This window comes from Lepus europaeus, chromosome 5 (genome assembly GCF_033115175.1).
Source record: "Lepus europaeus isolate LE1 chromosome 5, mLepTim1.pri, whole genome shotgun sequence".
In the NCBI taxonomy this organism is placed as follows: domain Eukaryota; kingdom Metazoa; phylum Chordata; class Mammalia; order Lagomorpha; family Leporidae; genus Lepus; species Lepus europaeus.
This window is the reverse complement of record NC_084831.1, coordinates 14546930-14564226: the sequence shown is the minus strand read 5'-3', so window position 1 is coordinate 14564226 and position 17297 is coordinate 14546930. Positions and strand designations below refer to the sequence as shown.

The 17297-nt window shown below is 45.6% G+C and overlaps 1 protein-coding gene across 3 annotated transcripts in view; it reads left to right on the top strand.

Moving 5' to 3' along the window:
• HP1BP3 (heterochromatin protein 1 binding protein 3) overlaps nt 1–14272 on the top strand; it is a 41359-nt gene extending 27087 nt beyond the window's left edge. For all 3 annotated transcript variants that reach the window (XM_062190566.1, XM_062190564.1, XM_062190565.1), the window contains 5 exons: nt 1178–1268; nt 7084–7243; nt 8873–8984; nt 12031–12156; nt 12955–14272. In XM_062190566.1, the coding sequence (XP_062046550.1) occupies nt 1178–1268; nt 7084–7243; nt 8873–8984; nt 12031–12156; nt 12955–13249 (784 nt within the window). In that variant the 3' untranslated portion in view covers nt 13250–14272. The remainder of the gene's footprint in view (nt 1–1177; nt 1269–7083; nt 7244–8872; nt 8985–12030; nt 12157–12954) is intronic.
• Nucleotides 14273–17297: the final 3025 nt, after the last annotated feature.

Genomic DNA, 17297 nt, shown 5'->3' with positions numbered 1-17297 from the left:
CCATATGGGGGTCGATTTGTGTTCTGGCTGCTCCACTTCCCATCTAGTTCCCTGATAATGGCCTGTTGCCTCCCATTTGGGAGACATAGAAGAGGCTCCTGGCTTTGGCGTGGCCCAGTGCTGGCTGTTGCAACCATCTGGGGAGGGAAAGAGCGGATGGAAGATTTCTTTCTGTCTTTCCCTCTCTCTCTAACTCTGACTTTCAAATAAATAAATAAATCTTTACCAAAAAAAAAAAAAAAAAAGAATTGAGTTTGTGCTCTCATTTGCTGGTAGCAGGTGAGCATTGCCATTAAGAGTATAGGCTGTGGAGCTGAACCCCTTAAGTTTAGATCCTGGTTCTGTCATTCTGTACCTCTTTGTGTCTCAATTGCCTTTTTGTGTGTAACTCATAGAACTGGAACCTCTTAGCATGTGTTAAGCACTTTAGAACAATGTCAGAACCTACTCAGTGCTCAGCTAATGTCAGTGTTTATTACTGAGTTCCAGCACGCTTGTCATGGTATGAGCGTCACACTCAGGTGAGATCGCCTCCTTAATTTGATAACTGATATTCTACAACGCTAAAGGGAAAACTGAGTGTGTGGGTTTGCCTTTGTGTTGTCCTCTAAGGTGTTTCAAAAATTTTGGGGGTAATTTTGTCTACTGTTAGCAAAAAGTAAACACCCAAGATTCAGTTTTAAACCTTGTGATTTTCTCTAAACATAATTTCTTTGGAAACCTCTTAAATTCTTAATATTTTCAACTCTGATCTCGAGATTTTATTATTAATTCCATCAGTGGATTTCTAACAGATTGATGTTTAGATTTACCTTAAAGAATTGCAGAGTTGGATGAGATTTGCGAGATATTCATCCTTTGCTTGATTACTCAACTTGTTCACTATTGTGGTAGTAGTAGTAAATAGTTTGGGGAGCACCCGGACAGTTGGGAAATGGGTTCTGTATGGTACATGGTTCTGTATGCACAGGAAATGACAGCTTCTCAGCTTGGGAAAACAAAAACCAAAAACGTCGCCCTTGCTCAAGGATGTCCACAGTTCGTCATTACTGTATTGTTCATTTTAACAAAACATTCCGTGTGGTAAGAATTAGAACTGTAGATCTGGGATTAGCCCTGGATGTATTTATGTTTTACTTTCATTGATGTGTTTATCACTGTTTGTTTTTCTCTGCAGGCCTCAGCTGTTGAAGAATGCTCTGCAGAGAGCAGTAGAGCGAGGCCAGTTAGAACAAATAACTGGCAAAGGTGCTTCGGGGACATTCCAGGTCAGAGACGAGGGCTTGGTTACAGGGAAGGGTTCTTAAAGTTTTGGGTTTAGGTCCTCCTTATACTCTATAAGGAATTTGTTGGGGAACTTAAAGATCTTTGTTTATATGAAACCATTTTAACATAACAGTTGTAAGCACATTATATACTAACATAAGTAGGACATTTTTTATTAAAAAAAAAAAAAACAAAACTATATTCCCCATATACTTTTTTGATGAGAAAAGGGGCACTATTTACATTTTTATAAATGTCTTTAATGTCTAGCTATAATAGAAGACAGCTAGTATCTTTTCCAAATGTACTGAGTTATATCCATGAAGAAAGCCCAGCCTCACACAGAAACACAATTAGAAAAGGATGGAATATTTTAATGTAGCTTTGAAATAATTGTGACTATTATTCTTTGACACTACATCAAAACTCAACAAATGGTAGATTTGTTTTTAACAGCTTTGAGGTATGATTGTTACATACCATAAAATAACACACATTTTAAATCAAAATGCATAATTTAATGATTTTTACTAAAATAACAGTTGCGCAGCTATTTCCATAATTCACTTTCAGGATATTTCCATCCCTTAGGTAAGATCTCTTGTGCCCATTTGCAGTCACTCCCTGTTCTCACTCCTGGCCTCAGATCCCTGCTGGTCTACTTTCTGTCTAGATTTGCCTTTGCTGTACATTTCATAGAGAAGGAATAATACACTGTGTGGTGCTTTGTGTCTGGCTTTCACTTAAAGTAGTCTTTTACTGTTACCTATGTTGCAGCCTATATCAGTACTTTCTACTTTATTACTAAGTAGTAGTAGTATGACACATTTTATTTTTTCATTTTGAGTTGATAAACATTTAGATTATTTCCACATTTTGGTTGTTATGAATACTGCTTATGAACATTTATCCAGGTGGCTGTATGGTTAAATTTAAATTTTTAATTTATTTTTATTCTACTTGAAAGGGGGAGAGAGCATGATACCTTCAGTTTGTCAGTTCATTCAGCCAGGTGTCCACAACAGCCAGGGCTGGGCTAGGCCAAAGCTAGGACCCCAGAACTCAATTTGGGTCTCCCACATGGGTGGCAGGGACCCAAATTGACTTGAGCAGTCACCTGTTGCCTTCCAGAGTGTGCATGAGCAAGAAGCTGAATTGGAAACAGAGTAGCCAGGGCTTGAACCAGGAACTTCAACATGGGATACAAGCATACCAAGAGGTGACCCAGCCACTGTGCCAAACCTCTGCCACCAGTTGTATCTTTTAATTTCACATGACTATGAGCCGGCGCCGCGGCTCAATAGGCTAATCCTCTACCTGTGGTGCCAGCACACCAGGTTCTAGTCCCGGTCAGGGTGCCGGATTCTGTCCCGGTTGCCTGTCTGCTGTGGCCAGGGAGTGCAGTGGAGGATGGCCCAAGTGCTTGGGCCCTGCACCCCATGGGAGACCAGGATGAGCACCTGGCTCCTGCCTTTGGATCAGCGTGGTGCGCCGGCCGCGGCACGGCGGCCATTGGAGGGTGAACCAACAGCAAACGAAGACCTTTCTCTCTGTCTCTCTCTCTCTCACTCTCTTACTCTCTCACTCTCTCACTCTCCACTCTACCTGTCAAAAAAAAAAAAAATTTCACGTGACTGTATAACTAGGAGTGGACTTGCTGCCTGTATGGTAAACATGTGTTTTAAGAAACTGGCAGTATGGCTGTTGGATTTTACATCCCCTCTAGCAGTGTAGCAGTGTATATAAGGACTTGAGTTTGTCCATATCCTCGCCAACAATTGTTGGCGCTAGTGGAAATGAGGTGGTATCTTACGGTTTTGATTGGCATTTCCCTACTGACTACTGATGAACATCTTTCATGTTCTTAACCACCATTTGTTTATTTTCTTCAATAAGATTATTCAAATCTACCCATTTTTAAAATTAGTTAATTGGGGCTGGCACTGTTGCCTAGCAGGTAAAGCCTCCACCTGCAGTGCTGGCATCCCACATGGGTGGCAGTTCAAGTCCTGATTGCTCTACTGTCAATCCAGCTCCCTTTCTCTTACTCTGCCTTGTAAATAAATAAATCTTTTTTAAAAAATTGGTTAGGGGCCAGTGCTGTGGCGTCATGGGCTAGGCCTCCTCCTGCGATGCTGGAATCCCATATGGGCTTCAGTTCATGTCCTGGCTGCTCCTCTTCGATCCAGCTCTCTACTGTTGCCTGGGAAAGCACTGGAAGATGGCCCAATCATTTGGGCCCCTGCACCCATGTGGGAGACCTGGAAGAGGCTCTTGGCTCCTGACTTCGGATTGGCACAACTCCGGCTGTTGGGGCCATCCAGGGACTGAACCAGCAGATGGAAGACTTTCTCTCTGCCTCTCTCTCTGCCTCTACTTCTCAAATAAATAAATAAAATCTTTTAAAAACATTATTAGTTAATGAATGAATTAGATAATAAGAGAGAGACAAAGAGCTGCCATTCACTGGTTTCATTCCTGAAATGCCCACAGTGACCAGGGTTCCAAAACAAGGACCTGGAGCTCAATCCAGGTCTTCTGTGGAAGTGGCAGGAACCCAATTACTTGAACCATCACCGGTGCCTCCCAGGGTTGCATTGATAGGAAGATGGAGCCAGCCAGTAGCCTGAGCTAGGATTTGAACCTAGGTAATCTGTGTGGGGCACCAGCATGTTAATCATTAAGCTACATGCCCACACCTCATTGTGGTTTTTTAAATTAGTTTATTTAAAAGGCAGAAAGACATATTCTGTCCTGTAGTTGATTCCCAAAATGTCTACAACAGCTGAGACTGGGTCAGGCTGAACCTAGCAGCCCAGAACTCCATCCTAGTCTCACATGTTGGTGGTAGGATCCAAGTACTTGAGCCGTCACCTGCTGCTTCCCAGAGAGCACATTAGCAGGAAGCTGGAATTGGGAGGGCAACCGGGACTCAAGTCCAGGCCCCCCAGTATGGAATGTTGGCATCCCAGCCAACACCCATTGTTAAAATTGGATTTGTTGTGAGTAATTTTTTCTAGGTAAAAGTCCGTCATTGGATATAACTTACAGATACCTTCTACTATTCTGTGACTTAACGTTTTTGGGTTTTTCAAAATTTATTTTATTTGAGAGGCAGAGTTAAGAGAGAGATCTTCCGGTTTGCTGGTTCACTCTCCAGATGGCCAAACCCTGGTGCTTTTTCTGGATCTCCCATGTGGGTGCAGCAGCCCAAGCACTTGGGCCATCTTCCACTGCTTCCCCAGGTGCCTTGGCAGGCAGTTGGATCAGAAGTTGCGCAGCTGGGGTGCCGGCGCCGGCACCGTGGCTCACTTGGCTAATCCTCTGCCTTCGGCACCGGAATCCCATATGGGCGCCGTGTTCTAGTCCTGGTTGCTTCTCTTCCAGTCCAGCTCTCTGCTGTAGCCCAGGAAGGCAGTGGAGAATGGCCCAGGTGCTTGGGCACCTGCACCCGTGTGGAAGACCAGGAGGAAGCGCCTGGCTCCTGGCTTCGGATCAGCATAGCTCCAGCCATAGCGGCCATTTGCGGGGTGAACCAATGGAAGGAAGACCTTTCTCTCTGTCTCTCCCTCTCACTGTCTGTAACTCTACCTGTCAAATAAATAAATTAAAATGTTTTTAAAAAAAAGTTGCGCAGCTGGGACTTGAACCGGTACCCATAAGGGATGCTAGCATTACAGGTGGTGGCCCCTATTCTGTGCCCCCCTCCCCTTTTAAGATTTATTACTTATTTGAGAGGTAGAGTTACAGAGAGGCAGAGAGAGAGAGAGAGGTCTTCCATCCCATGGTTCACTCCCCAAATGGCTACAGTGGCTGGAGCCTGGCTTATCAGGAGCCAGGAGCTGCTTCTGGGTCTTCCAGGTGGGTGCAAGGGCCCAAGAAATTGGGCTTTTACTGCTTTCTCAGGCCATAGCAGAGAGCTGGATTGGAAGAGAAGTAGCCGGGACTCGAACTGGAACCCATACGGGATGCCGGCACTTCAGGCAGCAGCTTTACCCACTATGCCACAAGTGCCAGCACCTCTGTGACTTTCTTAATAGTGTCTTTTTTTTATTATTATTTTAATTTTTGACAGGCAGAGTGGACAGTGAGAGAGACAGAGAGAAAGGTTTTCCGCCGGCGCCGTGGCTCAACAGGCTAATCCTCCGCCTTGCGGCGCCGGCACACCGGGTTCTAGTCCCGGTCGGGGCACCGATCCTGTCCCGGTTGCCCCTCTTCCAGGCCAGCTCTCTGCTGTGGCCAGGGAGTGCAGGGGAGGATGGCCCAAGTGCTTGGGCCCTGCACCCCATGGGAGACCTGGCTCCTGCCATCGGAACAGCGCGGTGCGCCGGCCGCAGCGCACTACCGCGGCGGCCACTGGAGGGTGAACCAGTGGCAAAAGGAAGACCTTCCTCTCTGTCTCTCTCTCACTGTCCACTCTGCCTGTCAAAAAAAAAAAAAAAAAAAAAAAGGTTTTCCTTTTCCGTTGGTTCGCCCTCCAATGGCCGCTGTGGCCAGTGCACCACGCTGATCCGAAGCCAGGAGCCAGGTGCTTATCCTGGTCTTCCACACGGGTGCAGGGCCCAAGCACTTGGGCCATCCTCCACTGCACTCCGGGCCACAGCAGAGAGCTGTCCTGGAAGAGAAGCAACCGGGACTAGAACCCGGCACCCATATGGGATGCAGGCGCCACAGGCGGAGGATTAACCAAGTGAGCCACAGTGCCGGCCCCTCATGCTATTTATTTTCAAGATAATGTATACTCCATCTCCACTTCTGAATAGCCATAGTTTTTCTATCAGTTGTTCTTCCACTAGAAAGGGTGTTACACATAAACACAGCTGGTTCAATGGAATTCAGCCAGGCAGGGGCTTTCCTTAAGACTACCATCAGACCTCCGCATGTAGCAGGTGCGCTTTGTTCGTTCTTGCTGTTTCATCCCATAAAGTATTGAAAAGGCATACGCATAACAGTTGATTAAAAAAAACAATTTTTACCACTTCATCAGAGATATTTCTAAGTGAAGTTGTTACTTTTATTTATTAATTTTTTTAAACCTTCAGTGTGTAGCAGGGTAGCAGACAGTGTATCTGCTGGTACATTTGTTTGTACCTTTACTTTGGTTTGTAGGAGCAATTTTAGCCACCATTGCTTTTGAACCATCAAAAAAATGTCAGCACAGCGAAAAAGGTATAGCACGTCGTAGTTTATTATGAAAATAGTTTTGATTTTTCAGATCCATTGAAAGGGTCTGAAGAACTTCCACAGGCTTGTGACCTACCCTTTCAGAACCACCACTGTAGAATGTTCCTGATTTCTCCTTTTCCCTTTTTAGTTATTGGTACTAATCTGTTCCCAGCGTTTTGTCCTTGCAGTATGCTGTGCGATTTTTATTGTATGATGCCTTATAAGCATTGATCAGACTTTCCCTTTGCTGTTTTGTGATAGGATTTATAAAAGGCTATGACTTTATGACTGCATCATTCTTTGGATTCAAAGAAAAAAATATTCTCAAAGAGTCGTAATTTATTGGGGTATAACAGGTTGAGCTACTTGTTGGAAGGAGACTGTCTGTCTTTAGGTTAGGGTAGCTGTTGCTGTTTTAGGGTGGATGATGGGGGTAGATTGAAGGAGAAGTTACCCATACGAGGGTTGGGACTCCCCATTAGATTGAATACCTGGTGAATGAGAAGAGAAAGTCCCTAACCTGACAACTTATTGTAAAACGTATCTGTGCTAATGCAGGAACTCCGACCCACCTGGTGCAGAGGAGTCTTGTCTTGACCTGCTTTGGGAGAGTGTTGTCTTGATGCTTTTCTCTTCCTCCTTGGAAAACAGCTGAAGAAATCAGGGGAGAAACCCCTGCTTGGTGGAAGCCTGATGGAATATGCAATCTTGTCTGCCATTGCTGCCATGAATGAGCCGAAGACCTGCTCCACCACTGCTTTGAAGAAGTATGTCCTGGAGAACCACCCAGGGACCAATTCTAACTACCAAAGTAAGAATCAGAGCTGTGTGCATTTTACTAGGATTGAGGTAGTTCTCTTTTGAAAAAACTGTAGAGATCATGTTACTAATGCTAAAGCCTTAGCTACTGACTGAAAATCCACAAGGGCTAGCTTTAAAACTTTGGAATTTATAGAAATTATCAAGACATACCCATAATTTGATGGTATCTGCTTATTGGGATTTGGTTTTACTTTGCTGTAAAAATTTTTCTTCTCTTTTTTTAATTTTGAAGCAGCCTCCTCAGGGCCGCAGGCAGTGCCTCAGTCTCATAAGTTGAAGACGTAGCTAATACAAAGGAGTAATAAGGAGAGCGCACCTGAACAGAGCAGCTGGGTGGGATCTAGTCAAGAACGGAGTCTGCATTCAGGCTGGAGTTGTTAGGGGTTTGGGTGTGGACCCTCTGCCCCTCCCTGTCTGGGAAATCTTGCTGGGTAGGGGCTTTCAGGGAGTGACATTGCCAAGTTCCCTCCCAGAGCTTCATAACAGCCCCCAGGGAGAGGGCTGGGAGCCACCCAGCTGGGCTGTTGACTTGTGATATATGAATGTAAAGCTTCTTCTGATACGTTTTCTGTTGTAGTTTAGCCTATTGCTAGGTTCAGAACACTTCTCAATTAGTGTATTTTTGCTTACTTCAGAATGTTTACCAAAGCTTCTAAATTCACCTTGAAGTCAAGTCAGGGTTTTAGAATATCTGCTACTTTGACTGAAGCCCTGCAGCAGAAATGGTTCCTTTCAGTCAAGGGTTTTCACACAGGAAGTGGTAATTTGAGATTGAACACTTAGCAGCATCACCTGCCAATTGATGAGGCTGGAGAACTACTCCATGAGCCCTCAGTGTAGGCACAATAAGGCAGGGGGGGAGTTTGCAAACCAGAATGTGTTACTTTAGGTAACTGTCAAAAAAGGTAATTCTGAAGTCTTAATATTAACTTTCACATTTGCAGTATATATTTGTTAATGTTGTGAAGGATTTCTGATTGTTTTCTTATCTGCCTTACAAACTGTTTTCCCTTTTGTACATAGATACATACAGATATATGGTGTTTAATTGTACATGTTGATTCCTATAGACTAGTTGATGATTTCTCTGTTGACCGGATATTTTAAGAAAAGATGAATGTGGTTATTATCCTTTTTAGTTTCATAAAATATGCTTTTGATGGTGTTCATTTTAAAAGATAAGAACTGGTGAGACCTTCTGGAGCCACAGTATTTTTTGGTTGATGTAGAAGGAGTTAGTTCTCTTCATCGTTGTAAATATTCTATGATTATCAGTCCCTTTAGGCATGCAGTAGATGGTTAAATGAATGGAAATAACATAGGAATTCAGCTTTGGGTCTCCTGTTAAACGTGGATGTGCTACCTTAGAGAAGTCAAGGAAGCACTCTGGGCTCCTGTTCGCTTATCTGTGAAATGAGAATTCTGACTCTGCAACTTTCATTATAATGTAACTTGCCCAATTTATGGTCACTAAATAAGATGTCTGGTGAATTAACTTTGACCACAAAGATTCATTTGGCACGTGTCAGTTACTGTGACAAGACATTGAATTGGTGGAGAGAATTATCAAATCTGACTGGCCAGACAGCTTGCTTCATTCCTGAATTCTTTTGTTCAGTGCATTTGCTGAAGAAAACCCTACAGAAATGCGAAAAGAATGGGTGGATGGAGCAGATCTCTGGTAAAGGATTCAGTGGCACCTTCCAGCTCTGTTTTCCCTATTATCCGAGGTAAGCACTTAGTTGTGGTTTTGTTTTGTTTGTTTGTTTGTTTGTTTGTTTGTTTTTTTAAGATTATTTATTTGAGGCCGGCGCTGTGGCTCAACAGGCTAATCCTCCACCTTGCGGCGCCGGCACACCGGGTTCTAATCCCGGTCGGGGCGCCGGATTCTATCCCAGTTGTCCCTCTTCCAGGCCAGCTCTCTGCTATGGCCCGGGAAGGCAGTGGAGGATGGCCCAAGTTCTTGGGCCCTGCACCCGCATGGGAGACCAGGAGAAGCACCTGGCTCCTGGCTTCGGATCAGCGCGATGCGCCGGCCGTGGCGGCCATTGGAGGGTGAACCAACGGCAAAAAGGAAGACCTTTCTCTCTGTCTTTCTCTCTCTCTCACTATCCACTCTGCCTATCAAAAAAAAGAAAGAAAAAAAAAAAGATTATTTATTTGAGAGCTAGGGTTATAGACAGAGAAAGACAGAAAAATCTTCCATCTGCTGGTTCATTCCCCAAATGACCACAACAGCTGGAGCTGAGCCAGTCTGGAGCCAGGAGCTTTTCCAGGTTTCCCACGTGGGTGCAGTGGCCCAAGCACTTGGGCCATCTTCCGCTGCTTTCCCAGGCCATCAGCAGGGAGCTAGATTGGAAGAGGAGCAGCCAGGACTCGAACAGGCACCCATATGGGATGCCAGTGCTGCAGGCGGAGGCTTAGCCTACTACAGCACAATGCCAGCCCCGGTTTTAAGTCTTAATGCCCACTCCTGATGTTTGTGCCCTTGTGGAGCCCCCTTGACTGCCCCAGCACTTAGCTCTTCATAGGAAATATTGGTCAAGGTGAATTTAAAATTTGATTTTAGGTTACAGGCGTGGTTTAACTTATTTTACCCTTATTACTGTTATACTCAACTAGAAATATTTGAAAATAAGACTACTTATGGCAGTATTGTTTGGAAGCAAACAGATTTTCCTAGAACAGGGGAGGGGCAGGTACCGTGTGGTGCAGCAGGTTTGGTGCTGCTTAGGACGCCTCCATGGCGTGCCTGAGTGTCTGCTTCCAGTGGCTGCTCTGCCTCTGCTTCCACTTTCTGCCGATGCAGTCTTGGGAGGCAGCAGGTGATGGTGGCTCAGAAAAGAGAGCCCCTCAGTCATTTGGATACTCATGCCGCCTTTACCAGTGATAATGACAAGATCGTTAGAAAATTATGTATATGTTTCTGTTGTCCAGTACCAACTGAGGAGAACATAAACTGCTCCCAGGAATTCTAACTCTGCCATCCTCAATACCGTAGAGACCAGGGATGTTTGAAAATCTCTCTCTTGTACATACCTTATTTATTCAGGAAAAAAGCGCGTATTGATCACCTCCTATAAACCAAACGTCACTTTGTGTGTTGATGCTGTGTCCTTCTTGGACTTTGATTTCTGGTGTTGTCCAGTAAAGTGCCATGGCAATAATCAGTACGACCCATAGACAGAAGTGTTTTTTGGTTAAAAGCATATTACTTGAAATTTTCAAGCATTACATTTAATTCTTAAAATCTAAGGGCACATTAATCATGAAAGGGCAAGGTTGCTGTCACTGTAGCCAGAATGGTGGCGCAGCAGGCTGAGCTGCTCTCTGCCTGTTCAAGTCTTCGTTGCTGTGCTTCCAGTACAGCCCCTGTTGATGCACCTGGGAGAGCAGCAAAAGACCAAGTACTTGGTCCCCTGCCCCCCAGCTGGATGGGGTTTCCACCTCCTGCCCTTGGCCTGGCTCAGCCCCAACCCTTTCAGCCATTTGGGGAAGTGAACCAGTGGATGGAAGATCTCTCTGTCTCTGTCTTTCCCTCTCTGTGTCACTCTGCCTTTCATATAAGTAAAACAAATCTTTAAAAAAAAAAAAAAAAAGTTCATGCCAAATTACTTAAGTATTCTTGGTTTTTGAGGGGTTCTTCAAAAAGTTCACACCAAACTAATTTCAGTAGAAAGAAAAATGAAAAAACAGTTTGTGAATTTCAAAATCTTAAAAAAAAGGACAATGAGGTCTTTCCTCAGTATTGTGAGGGCAGAAACTGTACTGCTGTGTAGATTGTTCACTGGCTTCTAGATCATCCACAGTTACATAGTCAGTGGCTGACATTGCTAGACACTTATCAGGAGTTTGATAATTGGTTAAAATAAAGAAATGATTATCTATTCTATGAAATGGTAGAAGGAAGAGAATGAGGTATGGACTGGGACTTTTCAAGATTTGTGGTAAGTTTGTGTGTTCAAACAGGTTAAATTGGGGGTCCAGCGTGTGGTGCACAGGTGAAGCCACTGCTTAGGCTGCCAGCATCTCATGTTGGCTAGAGTGCTGGAAGAGTTTTTTACTTGTTTGAGAGGTAGAGTTACAGACAGTGAGAGGGAGAGACAGAGAGAAAGGTCTTCCTTCCGTTGATTCACTCCCCAAATGGCCGCAGCGGCCGGAGCTGCGCCGATCCGAAACCAGGAGCCAGGTACTTCCTCCTGGTCTCCCCATGTGGGTGCAGGGCCCCAAGCACTTGGGCCATCCTCCACTGCCTTCCTGGGCCACAGCAGAGAGCTGGACTGGAAGAGGAGCAGCCAAGACTAGAACTGGTGTCCATATGGGATGCTGGCGCTGCAGGTGGAGGATTAACCTAGTGAGCCACGGCGCCGGCCCCCTGCCCTGCTTTGAATCCAGCTGCTGATGCTCCTGAGAAGGCAGCAGTTGATCGCCCAGGCATTTGGGACCATCCCTCCCATGTCGGAGACCAGGATGGAGCTCTGGCTCTGCTTGGCTGGCCTGGCCCAGTCCTGGCTGTTGCTGCTTTCTAGAGAGTGATCTGGTGGGTGGAAGAGATCGCTGTCTCTCCCTCCCTGTCGCTCTGCCTGTCAAATAAATAAATAGATACATCTGAAAAAAAGAAAAAAAAACAGTTGTAACATGGCACTTGGGATCTAACTGGACATTTTTTGGGGGAGGCTGGGAAGAAGTAAGGAATGACCAGGGGAGTAGTTAAAGTTCACAGACTTCCTGTGTGCTGTGTGGGATTTCTGTTTTAAATAGTCTTTTTTTTCTTAGCCCAGGAATTCTGTTCCCAAAGAAAGAGCCAGATGATTCTAAAGATGAGGATGAAGATGAAGATGAAGATGAAGATGAGTCATCGGAAGAAGACTCTGAGGATGAAGAGCCACCGCCTAAGAGGAGGTGTGCAAATGTGGAAAACCGATCCTGTGCGAGGAGGGCGGGGGACTCTGAGCTGCAGATGCAGTAGTACCAAGGTGCTTCAAAAAGTTCAAGGGAAATGGAGTTAAAAGATAAGTTTATTTTGGTGCAAAAAATATGAAATCCATGCATGGGTTTTTCATGGTACAAAGGAACTTTTTGAAGTACCTTGTAGGAGAGACCAACGATGGAAAAATGTTTTAACAATTCAGGATCATTCTCGAGAGAGAGGTCTTCCATCCGCTGGTTCACTCCCCAGATGGCTGCAACGGCTGGAGCTGGGCCCTGATCTGGAGCTGGGAGCCAGGAGCTGCTTCTGGGTCTCCCACGTGGGTGCAGGGGCTCAAGGACTTGGGCCATCTTCTGCTGCTTTCCCAGGTGCATTAGCAGGGAGCTGGATTGGAAGTGGAGCAGCCAGGTCTCGAACTGGTGTCCATATGGGATGCTGGCACTGCAGGCCGGGGCTTTAACCTGCTGCGCCACAGTGCTGGTGCTATAATGCACTCTTTGGTTAAGCTTCTCTCTGCATAGGTCTCCATAATTTAGTTACTGAAAGAAAAAAATTATTTTCCTAGGAAAAAGGGAATTTTGCATAAACTTCCATGAAGTAGTTGAGTTTTTATACAATTTCACTAAAGGCTGTGGTAAGAAATTAAGTCACATTCTTATTATAGATGATGGCCGCTTACGCTGTTTTTCTTCAGATAGAACATCTGGCTGTCCTGGCAAAGTGAACCTCTCCTTTATTAAGTAATTACCTTTGCTCTTTTGTTCTCTCAGGTTGCAGAAGAAAACCCCAGCCAAGTCCCCAGGGAAGGCTGCAGCCATGAAACAGAGAGGGTCCAAGCCTGTACCTAAAGTTCCAGCTTCCCAGCGAGGGAAAGTGAGGCCTCTGCCCAAGAAAGCCCCTCCTAAGGCCAAAACCCCTGCCAAGAAGGCCAGACCCTCACCCTCAGTCATTAAGAAGCCTGCTGGCGGCTCTTCAAAGAAGCCGGTAGTCAATGCAAGAAAGGAAGTGAAGTTGCCTGCCAAAGGCAAATCCACCATGAAGAAGTCTTTCAAAGCAAAAAAGTAAATTTTATAGGAAATAAGGGTATCATGATGAAATTCAAAATCTTATTTTCTAAGATCGGTGTGCATTTGTTTTAGTTTTGATGCTTTTAAAACATTTTCCCCCTCTATGACCATTATGGGGAGGGGATATACATGAACCAGTGTAGGCATTTGTTAGCGTTGGGTGCTGTTCTCAGTGCCTGCCCTCCTCAGTCATTTTACTTTCTGCAATAATCCTGGACTTTCTTAGACCATATAACCTGTATTTGTCCTTTTTGCTCCCTTCCCCCAACTCCTTTCCTTTTTTATGGTCAGCTTTGGCTCCCTCTGCCCCCCCCCCCCTTCTAGTTTTATGTACACAGTTGCAAAAGTTTTTATATTTGTAGGAAGCATCAAGAAGAGGATGCTAGCCAGGTGCTAGAAGTGAAAAGCAGTATAGCACTGAACTGTTAAGCCTCCTGCCTGGAGGCTTCGGTTATAGCTGTAATAATCTTATTTATATAAACCACTCCACTAATCCTTTCTCTCCAACTGTAAACACAGAGACTTCTTTGCTTTGGAGATAAGCCAAAACCAGTATGATCTCATTTAATTGTGAAGATGGATGGCTCCTGGGGGCCACTTCACGTTGATGAATTTCTAGGTGTTTTCACAGGCCCAGAGCATTGCATTCCCTGAGCAGCAAGCACAAGTCCTGACTGAAGGGGAAGTCTGAGAATATATTGAATCTGTAATTTCTGGTGTCACTTGGTTACCAAAAGTCAAAACATAGAAAATCTTGATCAAATGTTTAAATATATATATTTTAATATTTGGAGCATGAGTTGTCATTTCCTGTTTGCCTTTTTTATAAGGAAATGTTGGAGAGCTACATCATTGCTAATGTAGAAATGTTAAGTGAAAAAATATACGATTTGCTAAAATAAACTAGATTCCAGATTCATCTCTGGGTTTTTTTCCCCCTCTTTTCTTTTCACAGCACTTTTGATATCAAGCAAGCGGCTTCTTTTTTGAGATATTAAAAATAAAAATAAATGAAGCCCTACTACCTAGCCCTTTCTTATTTGTATTTGTTTTAGTATTGTGAAGTTGTGTTAAGTAGTACTAGCTTTCTACTTGAGAAATACCAGTTCCTGGTTATCATTTATCTTCCCTGTGGCACTTGACATTTTAATTGTCTTAAACTTTTTGGTGTACATCTGGCCCCTTGAGTGCTACCAGAGACAGAAGGTGTTTGTTTCATATTCATTCCACTTTGATTGTCTCCTGGGATCCCTCCTGCAGCCCGGAGTGTGGCTGGGAAATGGACTTGCGAAGGTTGGCTTGGTTCCATCCTGGTCACGTGTGATCCCCTCATGAGTTACTGAACTGTGTTGCATGTAAGGCAATCTTTCCTGTTGTAAATCTTCCTTTTTTAAAATGTACATATATTTTGAAAAATATGAATAAACATGACATTTTAAAAGCTGCTGAACGGTAGCTGATATTTTAAAAAAGTTTCTAGTTTGTCCTCAGAAGTAGCTAAATGTTACCCTCACTTTTGAGTTTCACACTCCTCGCAGTGGGCACTATAGTTTTGCTTTTTAATATGGAAGCTCTGGTGTATTTGATTTTATTTGTTTTAAAAGATTTTATTTATTTATTTATTTATTTGAGAGCTAGAGTTAGAGGGAGAGACAGAGAAAGTCTTCGTCTGCTGGTTCACTCCCCAAATGGCCGCAGTGGTTGGAGCTGGGCTGATCCGAAGCCAGGAGCATCTGGGCCATCTTCCACTGCCTTCCCAGGCCATAAGCAGAGATGTGGAGCAGCCAGGACACAAACTGGCACCCATATGGGAGGCTGGCACCACAGGCAGAGGCTTAGCCTACCGTGCCACAGTGTTGGCTCCTGATTTTTTAAATATTCTTTTTTTTTCAGAGTTCCTTCTATTTCCTTTCTTCAACAAGATCATTTACTTATTTATTGGAAAGGCTGAGCGAGAGAGGGCAGGAGGTCTGTTATCTGCTGGTCCACTCCCTAAATGACCACAAAGGCCAGGCTGAAGCCAGGAGTCCAGAACTCCATCAGGGTCTCCCACATAGGTGCAGGGGCCCAAGCACTTGGGCCATTTGCTGCGACCCTCCCAGGGAGCAGGGAGCTGGATCAGCAACAGAGTAGCTGGAACTTGAACTGGCATACTCCTGCAGGATGGGGTCATTGAAGGTGGCACCACAGCACTGCCCCTGCTTTGGAATTCTGATTTATTTATTTTTTACTTATTTGAAAGGCAGGAGTTAGAGAGGGAGAGATAGAAATCTTCCATCTGCTGCCACTCCACAAATGGCCACAAGGCCGTGCCAGGCTGAAGCCAGGAGACAAGCTTCTTTCAGGTCTCCCATGTGGGTAATAGAGGCCCAAGCACGTGGGGGATCTGCTGCTTTTTCAGGCCAGATTAGCAGGGAGCTGGATCAGCAGTGGAGCAGCCAGGTCTCTGGGATGCTGGCATTGCAGGTGGAGGCTTAACCCCCGCACCACATGCCAACCCCAAATTCTTAGAAAAGATTTTGTTTCAGATGTAGAGTTACAGAGAGGGAGAGACAGAACGGTCTTCTGCCTGCTGATTGACTCCCCCAAATGGTAGCAACAGCTGGAGCTGAGCTAATCCAGAGCCAGGAGCTTCTTCTGGGTCTCCCACACAGGTACAGGGGCCCAAGCACTTGGGCCATCTTCCACCGCTTTCCCAGGCCACAGCAGAGAGCTGGACTGGAAGTGGAGCAGCCGGGACATGGACTGGCGCCCACGTGGGATGCTGGTGTCTCAGGGACAGTCAGCCTACTACACCACAGCCTGGCCCCCCATATTCTTATCTTAATGGCAAGTTATGTTTACGTTGAATGTTGTTTAAAGAACTGAAGGTTTTCAGCTGGCGCCGTGGCTCAATAGGCTAGTCCTCCGCCTAGCGGCGCCGGCACACCGGGTTCTAGTCCCGGTCGGGGTGCCGGTTCTGTCCCGGTTGCCCCTCTTCCAGGCCAGCTCTCTGCTGTGGCCAGGGAGTGCAGTGGAAGATGGCCCAAGTGCTTGGGCCCTGCACCCCATGGGAGACCAGGAGAAGCACCTGGCTCCTGCCATCGGATCAGCGCGGTGCCTGTCAAAAAGAACTGAAGGTTTTCAAAAATAGTTTAGTGGGTTTTTTGAAACTTTTTTTGAAGATTGATTTATTTTATTTGAAAGGCAAAGTTGCAGGGAGAGACTGAGGTCTTCCATTTGCTGGTTCACTCCTCAGATGGCTGCAACGGCTGGAGCTAGGAGCCAGGAGCTGCCTCCAGGTCTCCCACATGGTTGCAGGGGCCCAAGCACTTTGGCCAGCTTCCGCTGCTTCCCCAGCCCATTAGCAGGGAGCCAGATAGAAGTGGAGCAATAGGGACTGGAACCAGCACCCATATGGGTTGCTGGCACCACAGGTAGAGGCTTAACCTGCTGTCCACAGTGCCGGCCCCTCTGGTTTGTTTCTTGTAAAGATTTGCTTATTTGGAAAGCCAAGTGATGGGGAGACAGAGACAGATCTCCCCTACACTGAGTTCACTCCAAATGGCTGCAACAGTCAGGCTGGGCCAGCCAAAACCAGAAACCCAGAACTCCTTCCTGGTCTCTCACATGGGTGGCAGGCACCCAAATACCTGGGCCAAGCATTCGAGCCATCAGCAGCAGGAAGCTGGATCGGAAGTGGAGGTGGAACTTGATCCCAGCACTCCAGTCTGAGATGCGGGTGTCCCAGGCGGCAACCACAACACCTGGCCCAGCTCTGTGCTCACTGCAGATCCGGGAAGAGGCAGGTGGTGGCTCCAGCGTCACCCAGACCTAGCCCCAGAGCTGCAGGCACTGGAAGAGCGAATTCGCATAGGAAAGCTCGCTCTCCTGCGCTGCCTCTGAATAAATACATGTTTTTTAAATTGGAGGATTTTCTGTGGTGTCTTTGTTCTATGATGCCATGTTTTGTTTGTTTTTTATTTAAAAGAGGAAGAGACACAGAGATCTTCCATTTGCTGGTTCATTCCCCAAGTAGCTACAACAACCAGGGCTGAGCCAGGCCA